Source organism: Elephantulus edwardii, unplaced genomic scaffold, assembly GCF_000299155.1.
Source record: "Elephantulus edwardii isolate Elephantulus edwardi_28Jun2011 unplaced genomic scaffold, EleEdw1.0 scaffold00278, whole genome shotgun sequence".
NCBI classification, from domain to species: Eukaryota; Metazoa; Chordata; class Mammalia; order Macroscelidea; family Macroscelididae; genus Elephantulus; species Elephantulus edwardii.
In genome coordinates this window covers 2846414-2863460 of record NW_006400028.1, presented here as the reverse complement: position 1 = coordinate 2863460, position 17047 = coordinate 2846414, and the positions used below count along the sequence as shown (strand labels likewise).

Genomic DNA, 17047 nt, shown 5'->3' with positions numbered 1-17047 from the left:
CTCGACGGGCACCTCGCGCCGCGGCCGCTGCCGGCGGGCCCCCGCGGGCAGCATGAAGAAGGAGGTGTGCTCGGTGGCCTTCCTCAAGGCCGTGTTCGCTGAGTTCCTCGCCACCCTCATCTTCGTCTTCTTTGGCCTCGGCTCAGCTCTCAAGTGGCAGTCTGCGCTGCCCACCATCCTGCAGATCTCACTGGCTTTCGGTCTGGCAATAGGCACTCTGGCCCAGTCTTTGGGGCCCGTGAGTGGAGGCCACATAAACCCGGCCATCACCCTCGCCCTCCTGGTGGGCAACCAGATCTCCCTGCTCCGCGCCATCTTCTACGTGTCCGCCCAGCTGGTGGGCGCCATCGCGGGCGCCGGCATCCTCTACGGGCTGGCACCGGCCAGTGCACGGAGCAACCTGGCGGTCAACGCCGTGAGTGCCCGCGGGGCTGCGGGTGGGAGCCAGGACCCTGGTGGTGGTGGGCTCGGGGCCAGATCGTGCCCCATCTCTAGAATGGGTGACAGAGGGGTTCGATGCACACCCTCCCGAGGAAGGCCCAACACCTGGAAGATGAATCCCCAAGTCTTGCTTCTCGCTGCCCGCCTTCGTCTCCTGGGTCTATGCCACCCTCCTGAGCGCCCTCCCTCATGTCACCCCATCCTGATCTACCACCAGATGGTCCCCCTTCTTTCCTTCCACTGTTTACCTATTTCGCCTATGAATTCTGCCCCCCCTTTGGTCTCCCCTTCCACTGTTTACCTGTTTCACCTCTGAGTTCTGGTCCCCCCTCTGGTCTCCTCTCTGTTCTTCAGTGGTGCCCCATAATGGGAATTAGAAGTGAATTGTATTTGACTGTGGTTGACCTTGACTTCTCTGTGCCTCTTTTTCTCAACCATCCCAAAGTGAATGTGACTGGTTGCTGCAGAGTCAAGTCCAACATATCACAACCCAATGTGACAGGGTAAAGAACTGTCTCATGGGATTTTTCTAGGCTATAATCTTTACAGGAGCAGATAAGGCAAGTCTTTCTCCCTTGGAGCCACAGCGTGATTTCAAACCATCTGTTTTATGGTTTGCATCCAAGAGCTTAACCAGCTACACCACATGGCCAAACTAGCACTGCGAGTGTCAGGGGTTACATTTAGAACTCACAGCAGTGAATGCTCTAATGTGGTGCCAGGAACTAGGGAGTTTCTGTTGAATATTGACTCCTCTTCTCCCATCCTTGCCCTTCCTCCATGTTACCTCCCTCCACTCCAAGCCCCAGATTCAGCCCCAAGTTCCATGCAAACTGGGTTCATTAATCAAACACAGAGGAGGATTTTCTCAGCCATTGTCAAGCCATGAGTCAGCCACATCGGAGAGATGGGTTTGAGGTCAGGCACGGGCGGGAGGCCCAAGTGGGGGTGCAGTAGGCAGACTGGGCAGCTGCCCACAGGAGGGAGGGTGAAATGCCAGTTTGTGGGGGTTGGGGATCGAGTAGAACCGTTGAGAGGATGGTGTCCAGGAGAAGCTCCCCTCACACCTCACACCCTTCTCTTCAGCCACAAGCATGCACTTTATTTATTTAACTTTGTGTAAACTGTAAAGTGATTAGTGTCTTCTGCAAATGGCTCTCCTGAGGTGACACGTGCAGGGCTTGTGTGTGCTGATAATGTGGGGGTTTAGAATTTACAAATCCTATGCATTTGGACCATAAAAGATCTCCTTTGAGACCACAGACCACAGAGCCAGAAACAGAGTGGCTGTGGAGTCCTAACTCACTCTCCCCTGCAGCTCAACAACAACACGACGCCCGGCCAGGCCGTGGTGGTGGAGATGATCCTGACCTTCCAGCTGGCCCTCTGTATCTTTGCCTCCACTGACTCTCGCCGCACCAGTCCTGTGGGGTCCCCGGCCCTGTCCATTGGCCTGTCTGTCACACTGGGCCACCTTGTAGGGGTGAGCTGTTTTGTATTCTCAACTGGAAGTAGGAGGAAACAGGACAAATAAAAGGGACCCCAGGACATCCTCCCTGGCCAATGAGCCCAGCAGACTTTAATGCATCGATTTGAGGCCGCTGGTGTTTTAACACCTAGATTGGAGGCCCTAGTGGTCAGGCTTTATTTCTATCTTTACAAAAATAAAAAAAGAAGAAGAAAGAAAGAAAAAAGCTTATTGGCCTGGAAGAGAAAGTATGTGTGGGATAGGGTGGGAGTGGGAAACAGAATGAAAGCCTAGCTCAGGGCAGAGAAGAGGATGCAGGGTCAGGTGGAGGGTCGATAGTTAACTGGATAGACTGGTTCAGTGGAGGAAGTGATCGCCAGCCTAGGAAATGAGAGACTTTCATTTGAGACTTGGGCGATTCTTGGCCCCTATAAGTTGATGATGACCTTGTCTGCCCCCCTCCCCCCATTTTCTCTCCAGATCTACTTCACCGGCTGCTCCATGAACCCGGCCCGCTCCTTTGGACCCGCGGTTGTCATGAAGCGGTTTAGCCCTGTGCACTGGGTGAGCCTGGGCCCTACTCCTTCTCCTGAGAGATGCCTGGGCTTCCCAGATGTTTTGGCCCAGACCTTAGGAGTGGGGGTTGAGCCCCTGAGGACTGGAGCTTTGTGAGGGGGGACCTTTGTGTGTCTATCTTTCTGGTGAATGGGGTTTATACCTCTGTCAGTGTCCTATGAGGACTCTGTTTGTCCCTCTGGGATCTGTAGATCTGTACTCTGGTGTTTTATTTCTCTGTCCCTGCAGCATATTGGGAGAGTCTTCTAGCATGTCTGTCCCTTTGGAAAATCTGTCTCCTCCTTTGAGAGTTCATATCCTGTCTTAGAGTCTGTTTGTCTGCTTCTCTGAAGCTGTGCGTGTCTGAGGGTTCACTTGTCTCTCTGTGGATTGTGTTTGGAGGGGACTTGTTCCCCTGTGGGTTCTTATCCCCTGTGGTCCATGTCTCTGTCATGGGCAATAGTGGGTGGAGGTCAGCCTGTCTGCCCCCAAGGTGGAAATCTGTCTCGTTCTAGGCTCTTTGGGTCTTTCTCCTGGTCTGTGAGGCCTCGTCCCAGCGCCCTGACCATGGCTTTGTCTCCACCAGGTGTTCTGGGTGGGGCCCATCGTGGGGGCCATCGTGGCAGCCATCCTCTACTTCTACCTGCTCTTCCCCAAATCTTTAAGCCTGAGCGAGCGTGTGGCCGTGGTCAGGGGCACGTATCAGCCAGAGGAGGACTGGGAGGAGCATCGGGAGGAGCGGAAGAAGACTATGGAGCTGACCTCCCACTGAACTCCTTTCAGCTTCACGCAGGGGTCAGCCCCTCTGCTGAACCACAGGGGAGAAAAAGAAAAACATGGCAGCGAATCTTTCTTCCCCCACAGCCGGGCCCTCTTGGCTGGCGAAGAGGCGCTGGCTCCCAGGCTGCACATTTAGAACCGGAGCAGGGACCCGCGACAGGGCTCCTGGGGTGAAAGTGGAGGTCTGGCATGTGGAGGAGAATGGCCTCTACAGGTCAGGCCAACTGTGCTGCCATAAAGTCAGACCTCAAAGATCATGAACCAAGGGAGGAATTCTCAGGCTGCCCCAGGGCCATACCAGGAAGGGGTGGCCTGTACTCTGCTCCCCGGACCCACCCCAGCTCCTCCACAAGAGCCAGAAGAAGTGTCACAGCCCTTGTGACAGTAAAGGCAGGAGGGTCCTCCCCTGGAGTACACGAGGAGGAACCCAGACTGGTTCATAGAATGGTGCCTTATTTCTTTCTGGTCAAAGATGAGTGAGGCAGGTTTGCTGGTATCTGACTGAGATGCGGGCTTCCCAATAAATCACTGATACTCAAGTTCAATTCTCATCTCACCCCAGAAATTTCTTGAGTCATCTGGCTTGTCACCTCTCCTCTTCTTCATCCCACCCCTCACCACATTGTTTACAGGACACAAGCAAACCCCAGGACAAATTGTCTGTGGAAAGACCTTGAAGCTGAGGCCATTGGGAGGCCTACAAAATCAGAGGAATGGGACAGGGGCAGGGGAGCAGAGAAGGAGGGGTCCTGCCGTGTCACCCACTCAGTCACCTCACTCCTCCCATGTCAGCTATGTGCAGTCTTTGCCACTTGAGAGCCTGGAACAGCACTGGGGTGTGCCAGGCAGAGTGGAGGAGAAGTGGACCAGCCGGCAGCCTATTGAGATGCCAAGAAGGTGAGCAGCCAAGTTCTGTAATAGAGGAGGCACACCTGTTTTTGCACCTCACACCACTTAAGGTGTCATGTTGGAAGCCTGTGCTCAGAGGGAGAAGCTCTGCACACACACACGTGCACACACACATGCATGTACACACACACGTGCCAAAACCACCCTGGCCCACAGCTTTTGAGTCTCCTCTCTCCTGCCCATCACCCTCCCTTCCAGACCATGGCTACTGACATTCCCCAGACAAACTCCCTACACTCTCTGAGCCTCTTATCTCTTCATCTGTAAATTGGAAACAAAAATGCTTCCATCATCAAAAAGAAAAAGGCTTCCCTCACAGGTGCTTTGGACATCAGAGGAGTGAGAAGGCTAATGTCTGAGACAGGTCAACTCTCTGTGGACGAAAGGTTGGGAGCCTTAGACTTTAGGTCCTGCAAACAAGTAGCTCAGGACACAACACAGAATCATAGCTAAGCTTGGAGTCATAATCCAAGTTTAGATTTTGCTGTATGGCTTTGGTAACATTTATACGCTCCCTGAGCCTTGATCGCCTCATCTGTAAAGTGGAGTATTTTTACTTACCTCATGAATCTAGTGAGGATCAAACCAAATAGTGGATGTCAATAAAATGCTTGTGCAAATTGTCAGGCATCTCAGAGTGAGTGCTCAATAAACTAATGTGAAAAGAAACCGGCACATATGCCTGCCTCATCTGGAACTTCAGCCAGCCCTCACCACCGCTCTGGATCACCTTGATCCTATGCAACCCGCGATTATTGCTTTCTTTGGTCTCTAATTTTGCCTGAGAAAACCAGGGTAATCAGCAGACTCTGGCTTGTGACGGTCAGTCCTAGAGGCTAGAATCAAACGGATTCTAATTCCTGTCAGAGAAGAACAGCCCAATGTAGCTTACAGTTGACCATTATGTAGTAGATTGCCAGATCTTTCTTCCTAGGTACTCTGGGTGGACTCAAATGGCCAACATTTTGGTAAATAGCCAAGCACTTTAACCATTTATACCACCCAAAAAGACAAATACCAAACCCACTGCCATGAAACTCTTTCCGACTCATAGAGACCCTATAGAACTGCCTCAAAGGGCTTCTAAGGTTGTAAATTTTTGGAAGCCATCTGCACCATGGTCCCCCAGTATAGCTGGTTGACATTTGAGGGTTTTAACCACTGTGCCACCTGGGGTGGGGGGAATTTGTATATAAGAGCTCTTATCATCTGTATATGAGAGCCACCCTACTTGTTGTACAGAGCTGAACTGATTCCAGTGATCCTATATTCCATGGAAAACTGCCCCATAGTTTTCCAGGCTGGGTTAGAACAGATGTTCTGCGTAGCAGGCCTGGAGCCGCTGACCTTAACAAACAAGCAAACAAAAACCCAATTCCAATGCTATTGAGTTGATTCTAACTTACGGTTGGGCCCTGGAGGGCAGAATAGAACTGCCCCGTGGAGTTTCCAAGACGGTAAATCTTCATAGAAATAGACTGCCTCATTTTTCTCCAGCAAAAGAGCTCACAGCTGGTGGATTCATATCTCTGATAACGCCACCAGGGCTCCTTCTAATACGCTTAGTTAACACCAATTAACAATGGATGCAAGAACCGCAGGGTTTCCCTCCTCCCCACCCCCGCCCCCCAAAGGAGCTGACCGGTCCCTCTCTAGCCCGGCCCCTCTCTGGAGACGATGCGGAGCCGGGCCGCACCTGCCAGCTCCAGCCAGCAGGGGGAGACCTCGTCCACCTAAAAGCTTCGCCTTCCACAAGTCCTAGGTCTGGGCTCGAGCCAGATGGGGAGGTGGAGATGGGTAGGGAGTGTAGGACACAAGGAATCTTACAGGCCTGGGTATTCTGAGGCCACCAGGAAGCCACCTACACTAAATCCGCCCCGACTCTACTATCCTAGACAGGAGAGCTCTTCCTCCTCTGTCTCCAAAAGACACAGAGGAGACTGGGAAACTGGCCTGGCAACTTCCTTTCTCTGCTAGGTCAGTAATCTAGGACGCGTAGACACGCAGGAGCCTGTGTGGCACCCAATTAGGAAGAGTCAGAGGCCTTGAACTTCTGCGGGTAAGATCTGCCCTGCGAAGCCAGTACGCAAGGTCCGACGTGAGCTAAGTGACAAGTAGCTGGGGACGTTTGACCAGCAGAGGGCGCTGTGCTCCCTGGCCTTTGCTTCTTCGGCGCTCTGCGTGGACCTCTGGGCTCACCAAGACCTGTGCACATGTAAACCCAGCACGCAAGCCTTGCACATCTCCGAGGACTTGCACATTGACTGGTCTTCAGCTGTCCCCGAGGGTCTGCGTCTTTTCGATATGTGCATCTCCTTCCCTCAGCATAGAAGGGCTCAGCTGTGTGTGTGCAGAGCCATGCACTGGATCCTTTTCCTCTTCACTCTCTCAGCAATTCTGGTAGTAGACCGAGGAGCCTAGCTCCGGCACACGTGTCTTACACCAGCACACACACAGCTCTGACCTAAAGACTGAACCCTGAAAGAGCCTTGTAAGACACTAGCCCTCTGCACCCCCACCCCCACCTCCTCTTCTTGATCTCCTCCCCTCAGGGACTGATTTCAACATGGAGACATGGAGGACAGGGGCTTACAGTGGCCAGTGACAGATGGTTGACTGACTTGATGGATGGACAGGAAGAGGGATGATTGAGGAGATCAGCTTCCCTCTGAACCTCAGCCTCCTCACCCATCAATTCTGTCCTCCTTAACCTTTCCAAGTATCCTGGGGATTAGTGCGATGACACAAAGAAAGAATCCCTCCCCTTTCAGTCATGTTTTTTCACTCCTTTCTCTTCTCTCTCAGTACTCTCTTACTTCCCTCCATCCTTTTCCTCTAGACTGACTTCAGTCAGGGATCTCACTGCCTGTGTCTTACGACAGAACACACACACACACACACACACACACACACACACACACACACAGCCCTACATCTCAGCCAGTCTAGGCACCTCTGGGAGGTAGGAGCAGCACAGGGCCTGACAAGCAGCAGTGGGCAGTCAGGTGTAGAGCTTTGGAGCTAGTGAATTCCCAGGCTTGGCACTAGAGCTCAGGACTGGCTAGGCTGGGAAAGATGCTGGCGGGGACAGGCCAGGGCTGTTCACCTGGTTTTAGGGAGTGAAGGACCTTGTCCCAGGCCAGGCAGAGCCCTAGGTTAGCTGAGACAGGACTGTTCCTCCCTGTCATCCTCTCAGAGTGGGAGCTGCAGGGGCCACTTGTCCTGAAGTGCTCTCAGCACTCAGGGTCCCTCCCTCCTCGACCTGTCCCCAGAGCAGGTCCCTGAAAGAAGAAAAAGAAGGACAAGTCTAACAAAGTTTTTCTGAGTCTTCTGACTGAGAGGGTCTCCCTAACATATCAGCACATCCACTCCTGACAGAATCAAAGAAGTGAAAATTGTTCCATGTTACACATGGGGAAGAAATTCTGGTGGTTTAATGGTAAGGGGTTACTGCTGCTTGGTGCATATATTCAAATAACAGTCATATTAGCAGGTCTTCCTTGAATGCATATGGATAATCCACTGAAGAGCAATGAGGTCAGTTTGAGTACTAAGATCATGGTCTTTTTAGGTACTTGTTACGCATCTGAAAGCTGGACAATGAATAAGGATGCAGAAGAATTGGTGCTTTTTTTAAAAAAAATGTATTTATTTTATGTGTGTACCGTCAAATTGGATCTGACTGGTACAGGAGGTGATTGTTCCTCCCTCTTCAGCAGAACATCTGGTGAATTTGAACCGCTCACCTCTGGGATTGCAGTACAGTTTCCTGCCACTAGGCCACCAGAGCTCGCCAGAATTGGTGCTTTTGAACTGTGCATTGGAGAAGAGTCCCATGAACTGTCAAAAGAATAAACAAATAAGTCTTGGAAAAGGTGCAGCCAGAGTGCTCCTTGGAGACAATGATGATAAAGCTTCTTCTCACTTACTTTGGGCATATTACTAAGGGGAGGCTATTCCTTGGAGAGGGACATCATGTGTGGAAAGGTGGAGGGAGAGCAAAGGAGAGGAAGACCTTCAAGCAGATGGACTGACTGCAGCCATGGGCTCTGTGTGTCAGACTGTGAGGATGGCACATGACAGGGCAGGGTTCAGATCTGTTGTTCACAGGGTCCCTGTGAGTCACACTCAGTGGCACCTAACAACAACTGCTGCTTGATTCCTGTTTCACATATGCAGAAACGAAGCTTGTGAAGATGTAGAAACCAGTCCAAAAGTAAACATCTACGTGGGAGTCCTGTCTGATCGTGATTAGAAGGCTGGGTCTAACCCCAGCTCAAATGAGAGGAGGGGGAGGGAGGTGCTTTGGAGGTGTCCTGGGACAGCCTGAGGCAGGGAGTATCACCCCCTGTATGGCTGCATTTTTCCTTCACTGGGTCTCTGTTGAATGGTTCCTCTATTTCAAGCATGGGAGAGACAGGCCAAAACTACCTCCCAACTTTGCTGAAGCCTGCCCTGATTTTACTAGAGGAAACAGGACAGGTTTCAGAGAATTGGGCTAAAGTCAAGTCTTCAAAGAGAAGGAGGAAAGGCATGCCAGACTCCATGAGCACAGGACTCTGAATCTCATTTTGGGGACCTGTAAATATTTAGCCTAGCAGAAGTAAGGAGGGGCAGGGTGAGCAGTGAAAGGAAGCCATCCTTGCCTGTTAGACGTGAACATTTCCACTTGATTCTGAGGTAGTAAGTAGCCATTGAAGGGTTTTGAACAAAGTGATTAGTAGTGGAGAGGAGAGTGGTGTGGAGGGCTGAGGGTGGCCTGGGGAGATAGTAAGGGTTGAGCTGGAAAAGAAAAAGAGATGTGAGATATGAGAAAGATCAGCCAGGAACCAGGCCCCCATAGGGTGTTGGCTGAGGAAGGAGAGCATGCCTGAATGGCTCCTAGGTCCTAGCCAGGGGAGAGGGATTAGGCAGGCTGACTGGACAGTGAAGGGCCCAGTGGAGGAGGATGTGTGGCTCTGGAGTTGAGAAGTTTAGGCTTGACACAGTCTTGTATGTAGACAGTGTATAGAGACCACGGATGCATGTGGCTGCTCAGGCCTCTTGGGAGAAACGCAAAGAACAGAGGGTCAGGAGGAGATGGCGCCAATCTTTAAGAGTAAGCAAGAGGGGTGAGCAGGAGACTGAGAAGAAACTCTCAGAAATAGGAGGGTCAGGAAATAATGGTACCTCCTTAACCAGGAAAGGAGAGGCCTTCAGGGAAGGGGAAGAGTACAGCAGTGTCACAGGCCACAGTGGGTCAAGAGAGGCAGAAGAGATCAGAGGTGGCCTTTGGCAGAGCAATTCCATTGGCTGCCAGTGGAAGGAAGCCCAATTGCAGTGGATAAGGACTAGAACCTCTGTCCATATGACTCCAGGCCCACAATTGTGCAACCGCTCCACGATTACCCAGGCATGAGGAACCAGAGGCAGGGAGAAGTGAAAACCAAGACAGAGACCAGGAAGGGCCGACCATGGAGGGCTGGCCTTGGCCATGGGAGAAGGGTTGCCTCTCTTATTTGAGGTCAGAGGCCAGCTGGTGAGGCATGAGCAGCTAGTATAAGTTTGCACCTAAGGAGACGGGCTGGGAAGAAGTCCTGCCTGGTGGCTTTCTAAATGGCATAAGAGGCAAGCCAAAGCGCAGAGAAAGAAGTCCCCATGGGTGGGCATTTGAAGAGCAAGGGGAAAGATTGAAGCAGGCCTTAGAAGATGGGAGTGAGGCCACAAGGCAAAGCCTGAGGAGTGCGGAGCGGGCCGGAACCCTACTGAGGGCAGAGAGCATGGGTCCTTCATGGTGACAGTCTGCACGGCTGGGCAGTTCCCTCCAGCAGTGCTCAGCAGCATGGACCAGATTAGGGCTGAGTGAGGGACATGGAGGAGGAGCAGGGCAAGAACAGGAGGCTGGAACAGTGGGGATACTAGCAAGAATGAGCTTGAGGTGAAACGCTGAGGGGGGGTGATCTCAGACAGGGCGGGATGCAGCCAGCAAGCCACAAGAGAAAGGAGATGAGAGAGGAAGGTGCAGAGTGGATGGACAGAGCCTGTGGTCAGAGCTGGGATGCACTGCTTGAAAATTTCAGAGAACTCAGTGGGAGAAGGGTGTGTGAGCTCTTATTCAACTCACGCTCCACCAAATTTCTGAGGCTGTAAATTTTAGGACAGGAGATTGCCGTCTTTCTCCTATGGAGCCTCTGGATTCAAAGTACCAGAGAGGCGACATCTTTGTGTTAGCAGCACAAGCCCCTAGAATGATGCCACCACAAGAACTAAACTAGTATGAGCACAGCCAGCTGAAACGAAGCACGTGTGGCAGTCACCCAACTCCTGGACATCAAGAAGCTTTCACTCACTCGACAAATATGTGAGAACTTTGTTGTTGTTTGATGCCATCAACTCTATTATTCTGGCTCAGGTGACTCCATGTATGGAACCCCACAGGATAGACCTGTGCTACACAGGATGTTCAGGTCTGTGGTCCTTCAGAAGCTGACTGCCCGGCCTGTCTTCTGATGGACCTCTGTGTGGGTTCAAACCACCAATCTTTCCACTGATAGTCAAGTTCTTAACTGTTTGTGCCAGCCACAAGCCCTGTGCAGGTACCTATTAGAGAGAGGAAAGAACAAAACTCAGTCCCTGCCTCTCAGCACCTCACCACTTTGTTAGGGGGATATTAACATGAGGACAGTGCCTTGTGATGGTTGTTGTTGTTACTATAGACCGTATGAACAACAGATCGGAACCTTAGCCTATCCTGTATCATCCCCATAATCTCAGGCACACATGAGTCCATTGCTACAGTCACTCCACCTGGTTAAGGATCTTCCTCTCCTTTACTGTCCCCCTACTTTTCCAAGCATGACAGCCTTTTCCAAGAAATAACCTCTCCTGGCAACATGCCCAAGATATATGAGACGCTTTATCATCTTTGCTTCCAAGGAGCACTGTGGCTATACTTTCTCCAAGTTATATCTGTTTGCTCTTTTGACAGTCCGTGAAATATTCAGCACTCTTCTCCAATGCCACAGTTCAATAGCATTTCTTCTTCTGTCATCCTTATTCCTTGTCCAGCTCTCAGATGCATAGCAAATGATTGAAAAGACTATGGTCTAAATCAGGCGCACCTTAGGCCCCAAACTAACATCATTGCTCCTCAATAATGTTAGCGGTAACCATAGGGCACAGAAATACCAGGTGTGGGAACTTAGGAGTACCCATCCCAGTTGATGAGGAGCAGGTGACATGGAATCTGAGCTTCAAGACTGGGGTTCTCCAAAAAGGAGAGAGAGCATCCTCCAAGGAGAGCCACACACAGAATGTTCCAGAAACACTTGCCCTTTGGTAAGCCAAGGGAAAAGGGCAAGGTGAAGAGTGAAGAGACATGAGGGGAGGAGCAGGTTCTGGTCCCAGGGGGTGTGGAGCTTGCAGTGGGGATGGGGAGGCTTTGAAGGGATTTTAGCAAGGGAGCAGCATGATCAGATTTGCATTTTAGAAAGATCAGTGGAGCTGCGGTGTGGAGAATTGATTAGAACGGAGCAAGAAAGCAGCCAGAGCTTGTGGAAGGCTGCAGGGCAGCAGGGCCGACAGGAGAGGGCAGGGGGAAGACACATTTAGGATTCCAAGTCAGCACGACTTGATGATTTCATTGGATGGGAAGGAGGAGGGAGAACAGGGTCAAGGATGCTCCTCCAGGGCCACCAGCTGAGCTGAAGAAAGCAGGAGGGATGAGTGCAGCAGCAGGGCATCTAGGACATGATTGTGAAACAGGTGTGTTTTGAGGAGCCTGTGGGACACAAAGGGACAGTAACTGACAGGTAGATATGCCCAAGGGCGAAGTCAGGGCACCAGTATGTGGTTAGGGGGTGAGTTAGAACAGCAGGGCAGATTTTTCATAGGGAGTGTTTCAGAGACTTTGACTCCTGGGAATTAACAGGGAGACCCTAAGGAATGGGGGCCTTGAAGCCAGCATGGCCACAAAAACGGTTAAGCTGCCCTGGGAGAAATGGATATTTTTGGCCTCTGTGTGGGAGGAGAGCAAAGAATTGGGGGGTCAGAAAGGGAGGTGGAAGCTGAGGGAAGACAGAAGTGGGTGAAGGGCAGTGGACATTCCCAGGCGGTGGTGGGGTTAGGGCTGTTTTAAGAACTGAAGTTCATACCGCCACTTGTATAAGCTGATGCCTTTTGAGTAGCTCCTTCCTCTTTCTCCTCTGCATCCCACAGACCCCCTGTGCTTATTCTATCACAGCACATTCTGTCCATGGGTTTTAGGTAGGAATGAAGGAGAGAGCCTCATTTCACATCTGGGTTTATGGAGCGCAGAATAGTGTCACATTCACAGGCAAAGCCTTGGGGCAAGGGACCCAGACCGAGAGCGGGAAGCCAGAGGAGCATGGGCTGTGGGGACTTGACATGGAGAAATGAGCACCCTGAGGCCCCCAGCCCATGGCCCCTTCTTTGCCTGCAGCCCTGGGGCTGGGACTGTGCCCATCCAGCCTTGGAGAATGGGGAGGTCCCAGTCCTGTGCTCAGGGACCAGCCCCCACCTTACCTGGCAGGTGAGCTCTGGATGGAGCAGGCATGTGAATGCCACTCCTCATACCGCCCCCACAGCTCCCTCCACCCGGATACACATAACCTATCTGCCAGCTCCTGTCAGTCTGACCAGCACATTCCTTGGGTAACAGATCAGCAGAGAAGGTGGCAAGAAGTGACCAGCCAGTGTCAGCCTGAGACCAGAGACACAGAGGCAGGCCTGGGAGCAGAGGGAGCCGGGGCCTCGGGCCACCATGCTGTTGTGCCGACTCTGGGCAGCCACCTTCAAGGCCCTGCTGGCTGAGTTCCTGGCCACCGGGCTGTACGTGTTCTTCGGCGTGGGCTCAGCTCTGCACTGGCCCTCGGCCCTCCCCTCCGTGCTGCAGATCGCCATCACCTTCAACCTGGCCACGGCCATGGCCGTGCAGGTCACATGGAAGCTCAGCGGAGCCCACGTCAACCCTGCCGTGACACTGGCCTTCCTCGTGGCTTCCCAGATCTCCCTGCCTCGAGCTGTGGCCTATGTGGCTGCCCAGCTTGCAGGGGCTACTGCGGGGGCTGCTCTGCTTTACGGGGTCACGCCGGGAGACGTCCGAGGGGCCCTTGGGACCAACGTGGTAGGTGCAGGCCAGGGGCACATGGCAGGTGCAAGGACAGGGGGTCCTGGCTGGGCTGGGAGGGAAGAGTCCAGGTGGAAGGACAGGGGGCCAGGCCCCAGGATGGCTCCTCCTGAACCTCAGAGGAATCCAAAATTTTTGCCTTAGTCCAGGTGAGAGGAATGGAATTGAGATGCAATGAACAGAGAAGTCATGCCAAGGGGATGGAGAGTAGGAAGACCAGGAATTTGAGAGTAGGAGCGGCCAAGGGAGGTCTGGGGTTGCCAGGGAGGGGAGTATGGGTTCCAGTGAGCACTTCATTTGTCTTCCCCAAGTCCAGTGTTCTGTTTCCTCTTATGCTCCTTCCTCCCATGTTCTTCATGTATTCCCAAAGCACCCTCAGACCTCACTCCTTGATTCCCTGTTACCACTTCCTCAGTTCCTTCTTCCCAACATCACCTCCAGTCCCCTCTCTATCCCCCACCCCCAACCCAGCCCTCGACATGCCTCCCAACTTCCCTGAGCCTGCGCCCCACTGAAGTGGGAGGGTTGCCAATTTGTTCAGCAGGGAGCAAGTGTGCAGGTCTGCCATGAACCCACTCAAGCTCAGAGGTGGTAGGGCATTACCCCCATAGCCAAGGAGATGAGGTCGTCACTGGCCAGCTGACAGAGCTGCATCTGTCCAGCGTGGCCCCTCTGCACAGGTCCGGAATGACGTCTCGGCCGGCCAGGCTGTGGCTGTGGAGCTGATCCTGACTCTGCAGCTGGTGCTGTGTGTCTTCGCTTCCACCGATAATCGTCAGGCACCAAGCTCCCCTGCTGTCATACTTGGGATCTCAGTGGGACTGGGCCATCTTGTTGGGGTAAGCTGTGGGGCTGTGAAGGCAGGCAGTGTCTCTACATCACCTGTGCCTTGGGGTTGAGGCTATGTGCCACCCTCAAGGTGTAGGACTTGTGCTGCCACCAAGGCTGGGGTCTGAGCAAGGCAGAGGGGACTATCCCTTCACAGGCTGGCTTTACACCCCAAACCTACACACATTCCTCAGATCTACTTCACTGGCTGCTCCATGAACCCTGCCCGCTCCTTTGGGCCCGCTGTCATCGTTGGCAAGTTCACAGTTCACTGGGTGAGCCATTCTGCCTCCTGTTGTTACTAGCAAGAGGCCTGCGTTGGGACAATAGGCTGTGGGTCTCACCAGCAGTTGGGTCCACAGAGACTTGGGGGAAAAGTCTTTCCCTTCACAGATCATCTGGGCCTCTGGGAGAGGTTTCCTTAAATGCAGATGACCAGGGTGCATCTTCTTCTGCCTGTATTTTCTTCCTTACCAGCGTCCACAGCTCTGGGGGCTGAGTGGATTGGTAAGAAATGGGCCAGACCAGCCACTGCAGCCTTGGCCCAGGCCTCAAGTCCCTGGCTGCTCCTTATGCACTTCTTCCAGCTGGACCACTTTCCAAGCTTGGAAAAAGACAAATAGACACACCCCAGCAGGACAGGAACAGCAATAGCTAGGACTCCTGACTGGTGGGGGAGGCAAGAGGGAAACGGCAGTAGAGGGCGAGGACCCAGGCACAGCTTCCTTGCTCACCCCTGTCCTTAGTAGATGCAGTGCCCCAAACTTGCACCCATTCAGCACTCAGGGCTCCCAGGTTTATCACCTTGTAGACAGCTTGAGGATTATGGAGAGACTGAGCCAACATTAGGGGAGCAGGCAGAGGCCTCAAAGGCAACCCTGGTTCTGACAGCTCACTAATCCTTCTGTCTCCTCAGATCTTCTGGGTGGGACCATTGACAGGGGCTGTCCTGGCTTCGCTGATCTACAACTTCATCCTGTTCCCTGACACAAAGACCTTGGCCCAGCGACTGGCCATTCTCACGGGCACTGCGGAAGAGGAGAACATGATGGAGGTAGACAGCCAGAAGGAGTCCCAGTCTAGTCCCGAGGACACAGAGATGGAGAGTGTGTCAGATGGCATGGGCTCTGGTCCTTGGACTTCAGAAAGGTGCCCTGGAGGTAGGTAGCAAGCCTTGACTGGAGCTTTTCCTGGTGGGCTTTGTAAGGGGAGATGGAGATGCTTAGCCTCTTGTCCACACAACGTGGGCAGGGACACTATTTCCTGTCCCTAGCATTCCATTTCTAGACTTAGGGGATGAATCTGTCCAGCTTCCTCCCACCTTTGTCAGCAGAATCAAGCAGAGGGAGGAAAGGGGAATCCATGGGTGCCCTACTTTCACCTATGTGGACCCCAGTGAATCCTGGAGAAAGGGGAGTTGAAGCCCAGCCAGCCACTCTGCTTAGAAACTGAGGCCAATAGAGACCTCAGGGAACCCTATCTCCTAGCCTCAACTTTGAGGAGAAGCAGCCAACCCTTAAGAATTCAGTCCTGAGACAGCCTACGAGCTTCTCAGGAAAGATTTTTCTATTCCTGGGTGTGGTTTGAGGGGTCATGGATGCCTTTTCAGACTAGGCCCTTCTTGAGGACAGGTTGTTTTCTTCTCAGTAGATCTTCATTGCTCAACCCTCCAAATGCTTTTGGAAAGAGCTAACACAGAGGGAAGCCTATGGGGTTGAGAGAGGGGCAGACATGGACAAGGGACTGTTAGGTCCAAGACACGCTCTTCCCTGGTATTTGTCCTATCTCTTCCTCCTAGGCACATTTACAGGAACTTTTTTGAGAAAGGAAGTCCCTATCACATTCCTGGGCCAGAAACAGCTTTCTCCAGCCCCAGATGCTCAGCTCAATTGGGATCCCAAAAAAGCTGCCGAATAAGTCCCAAGGAGGGTTATGAACCCTAGGAATGACCTAGGATGTGAAGTCCAGTGTGACTGACTTCCTTTATTACTGTCCGTAGAATCCAGTGTGCTGAAAGACTAATGGAGCCTTAATCAGTCTGTTAATATTTAAAAACTGCCATAAATCTACTGTGTTCATGGCTTGGGGGTCTAATCTGGATCTTGGCTTCTCCAACTGCAAAACGGGTACCACTCTCTTCCAGAATCTACTATGAAAACAACAGATTGCAAAACGTTTTTGGAAGTTAAAATGTTAGAAAAACAAACCTGAATAAATCATGATTATTGTTGCTGTTACTGTAATTATTAGGTTTGAATACAATTGCTGTTGGTAATGGGTGGTGGGGAGACAGGAAAGGAGAAAGGGAGAGGAAGAGCAGGGTGGGGAAATGAGTCGCTTTCTCTCTCATTTCCTTGGCTTCTCCTACTGGGGGCCCCATCTCCTCTTTTTCCTGTGTCTACTGACCTGGGAGCTTCGTGGGTGTGGAGCATGGGGGCTGGGGAGGAGCTTTGGAATAAAGAGACATGCCTATAAAAGTCATTTCTTTTCATCTCTATGGTGCCCATCACCATGGTACCCTGAAATGCTGCAGCCAAATCCATAATATAGATAGGTCCCTTCCCAGGATGTTTCCCAAGGGGTTGGGGACGGGGGAGGGGCTTCCAGAGTCTTCCAAAGGCTGGGTAAGGGAGGCCGTTCTGTGGCTGGTGCAACAGCTGAGCTCGGGGCTCAGCCCAAAGCCGTGCTCAGCTTTCTATATTATTGTTGGTACAAACTACTGCACCCATCTCTCCAAGCTGCGCCCTACTCATCTATCGTCACAATCTTTCAGAGGCAAGGCTTTCTGTGCCCTTTTCCAAACAAGGATGTGTGTGTGTGTGTGTGTGTGGGTGTGTGTGTGTGTGTGTGTGTGTGTGTGTGTGAGTATGCGTGTACACACAGATGTGACTGACTTGCTAAAGGTCACCCAGCTCAGTGCCACAGCCCCCTAAGGTTTC

General features: G+C 52.3%; 2 protein-coding genes across 2 annotated transcripts; both read left to right on the top strand.

Moving 5' to 3' along the window:
* Positions 1–52: 52 nt before the first annotated feature.
* AQP5 (aquaporin 5) lies at positions 53–3236 on the top strand. Its single transcript, XM_006900250.1, has 4 exons — positions 53–415; positions 1760–1924; positions 2390–2473; positions 3051–3236. The coding sequence occupies exons 1-4, from the start codon at positions 53–55 to the stop codon at positions 3234–3236; spliced, it is 798 nt and encodes a 265-aa protein (XP_006900312.1).
* Positions 3237–12096: 8860 nt separating this feature from the next.
* Positions 12097–16130, top strand: AQP6 (aquaporin 6, kidney specific). The gene is made up of 7 exons (XM_006900268.1): positions 12097–12178; positions 12594–12683; positions 12865–13277; positions 13961–14119; positions 14303–14383; positions 15025–15214; positions 16108–16130. The coding sequence occupies exons 1-7, from the start codon at positions 12097–12099 to the stop codon at positions 16128–16130; spliced, it is 1038 nt and encodes a 345-aa protein (XP_006900330.1).
* The last annotated feature ends 917 nt before the right edge of the window (positions 16131–17047 follow it).

Bases quoted from the DNA above. Each gene is read 5' to 3' on its own strand.
- AQP6 (XM_006900268.1), top strand. From the start codon at position 12,097: ATGGCCACAAAAACGGTTAAGCTGCCCTGGGAGAAATGGATATTTTTG. The intron at 12,684-12,864 runs GTGAGCTCTGGA...GCCTGAGACCAG, and splicing joins GCCCCCACCTTACCTGGCAG to AGACACAGAGGCAGGCCTGG. The intron at 14,384-15,024 runs GTGAGCCATTCT...CTGTCTCCTCAG, and splicing joins GCAAGTTCACAGTTCACTGG to ATCTTCTGGGTGGGACCATT.
- AQP5 (XM_006900250.1), top strand. From the start codon at position 53: ATGAAGAAGGAGGTGTGCTCGGTGGCCTTCCTCAAGGCCGTGTTCGCT. The intron at 416-1,759 runs GTGAGTGCCCGC...TCTCCCCTGCAG, and splicing joins GCAACCTGGCGGTCAACGCC to CTCAACAACAACACGACGCC. The intron at 1,925-2,389 runs GTGAGCTGTTTT...TTTTCTCTCCAG, and splicing joins CACTGGGCCACCTTGTAGGG to ATCTACTTCACCGGCTGCTC.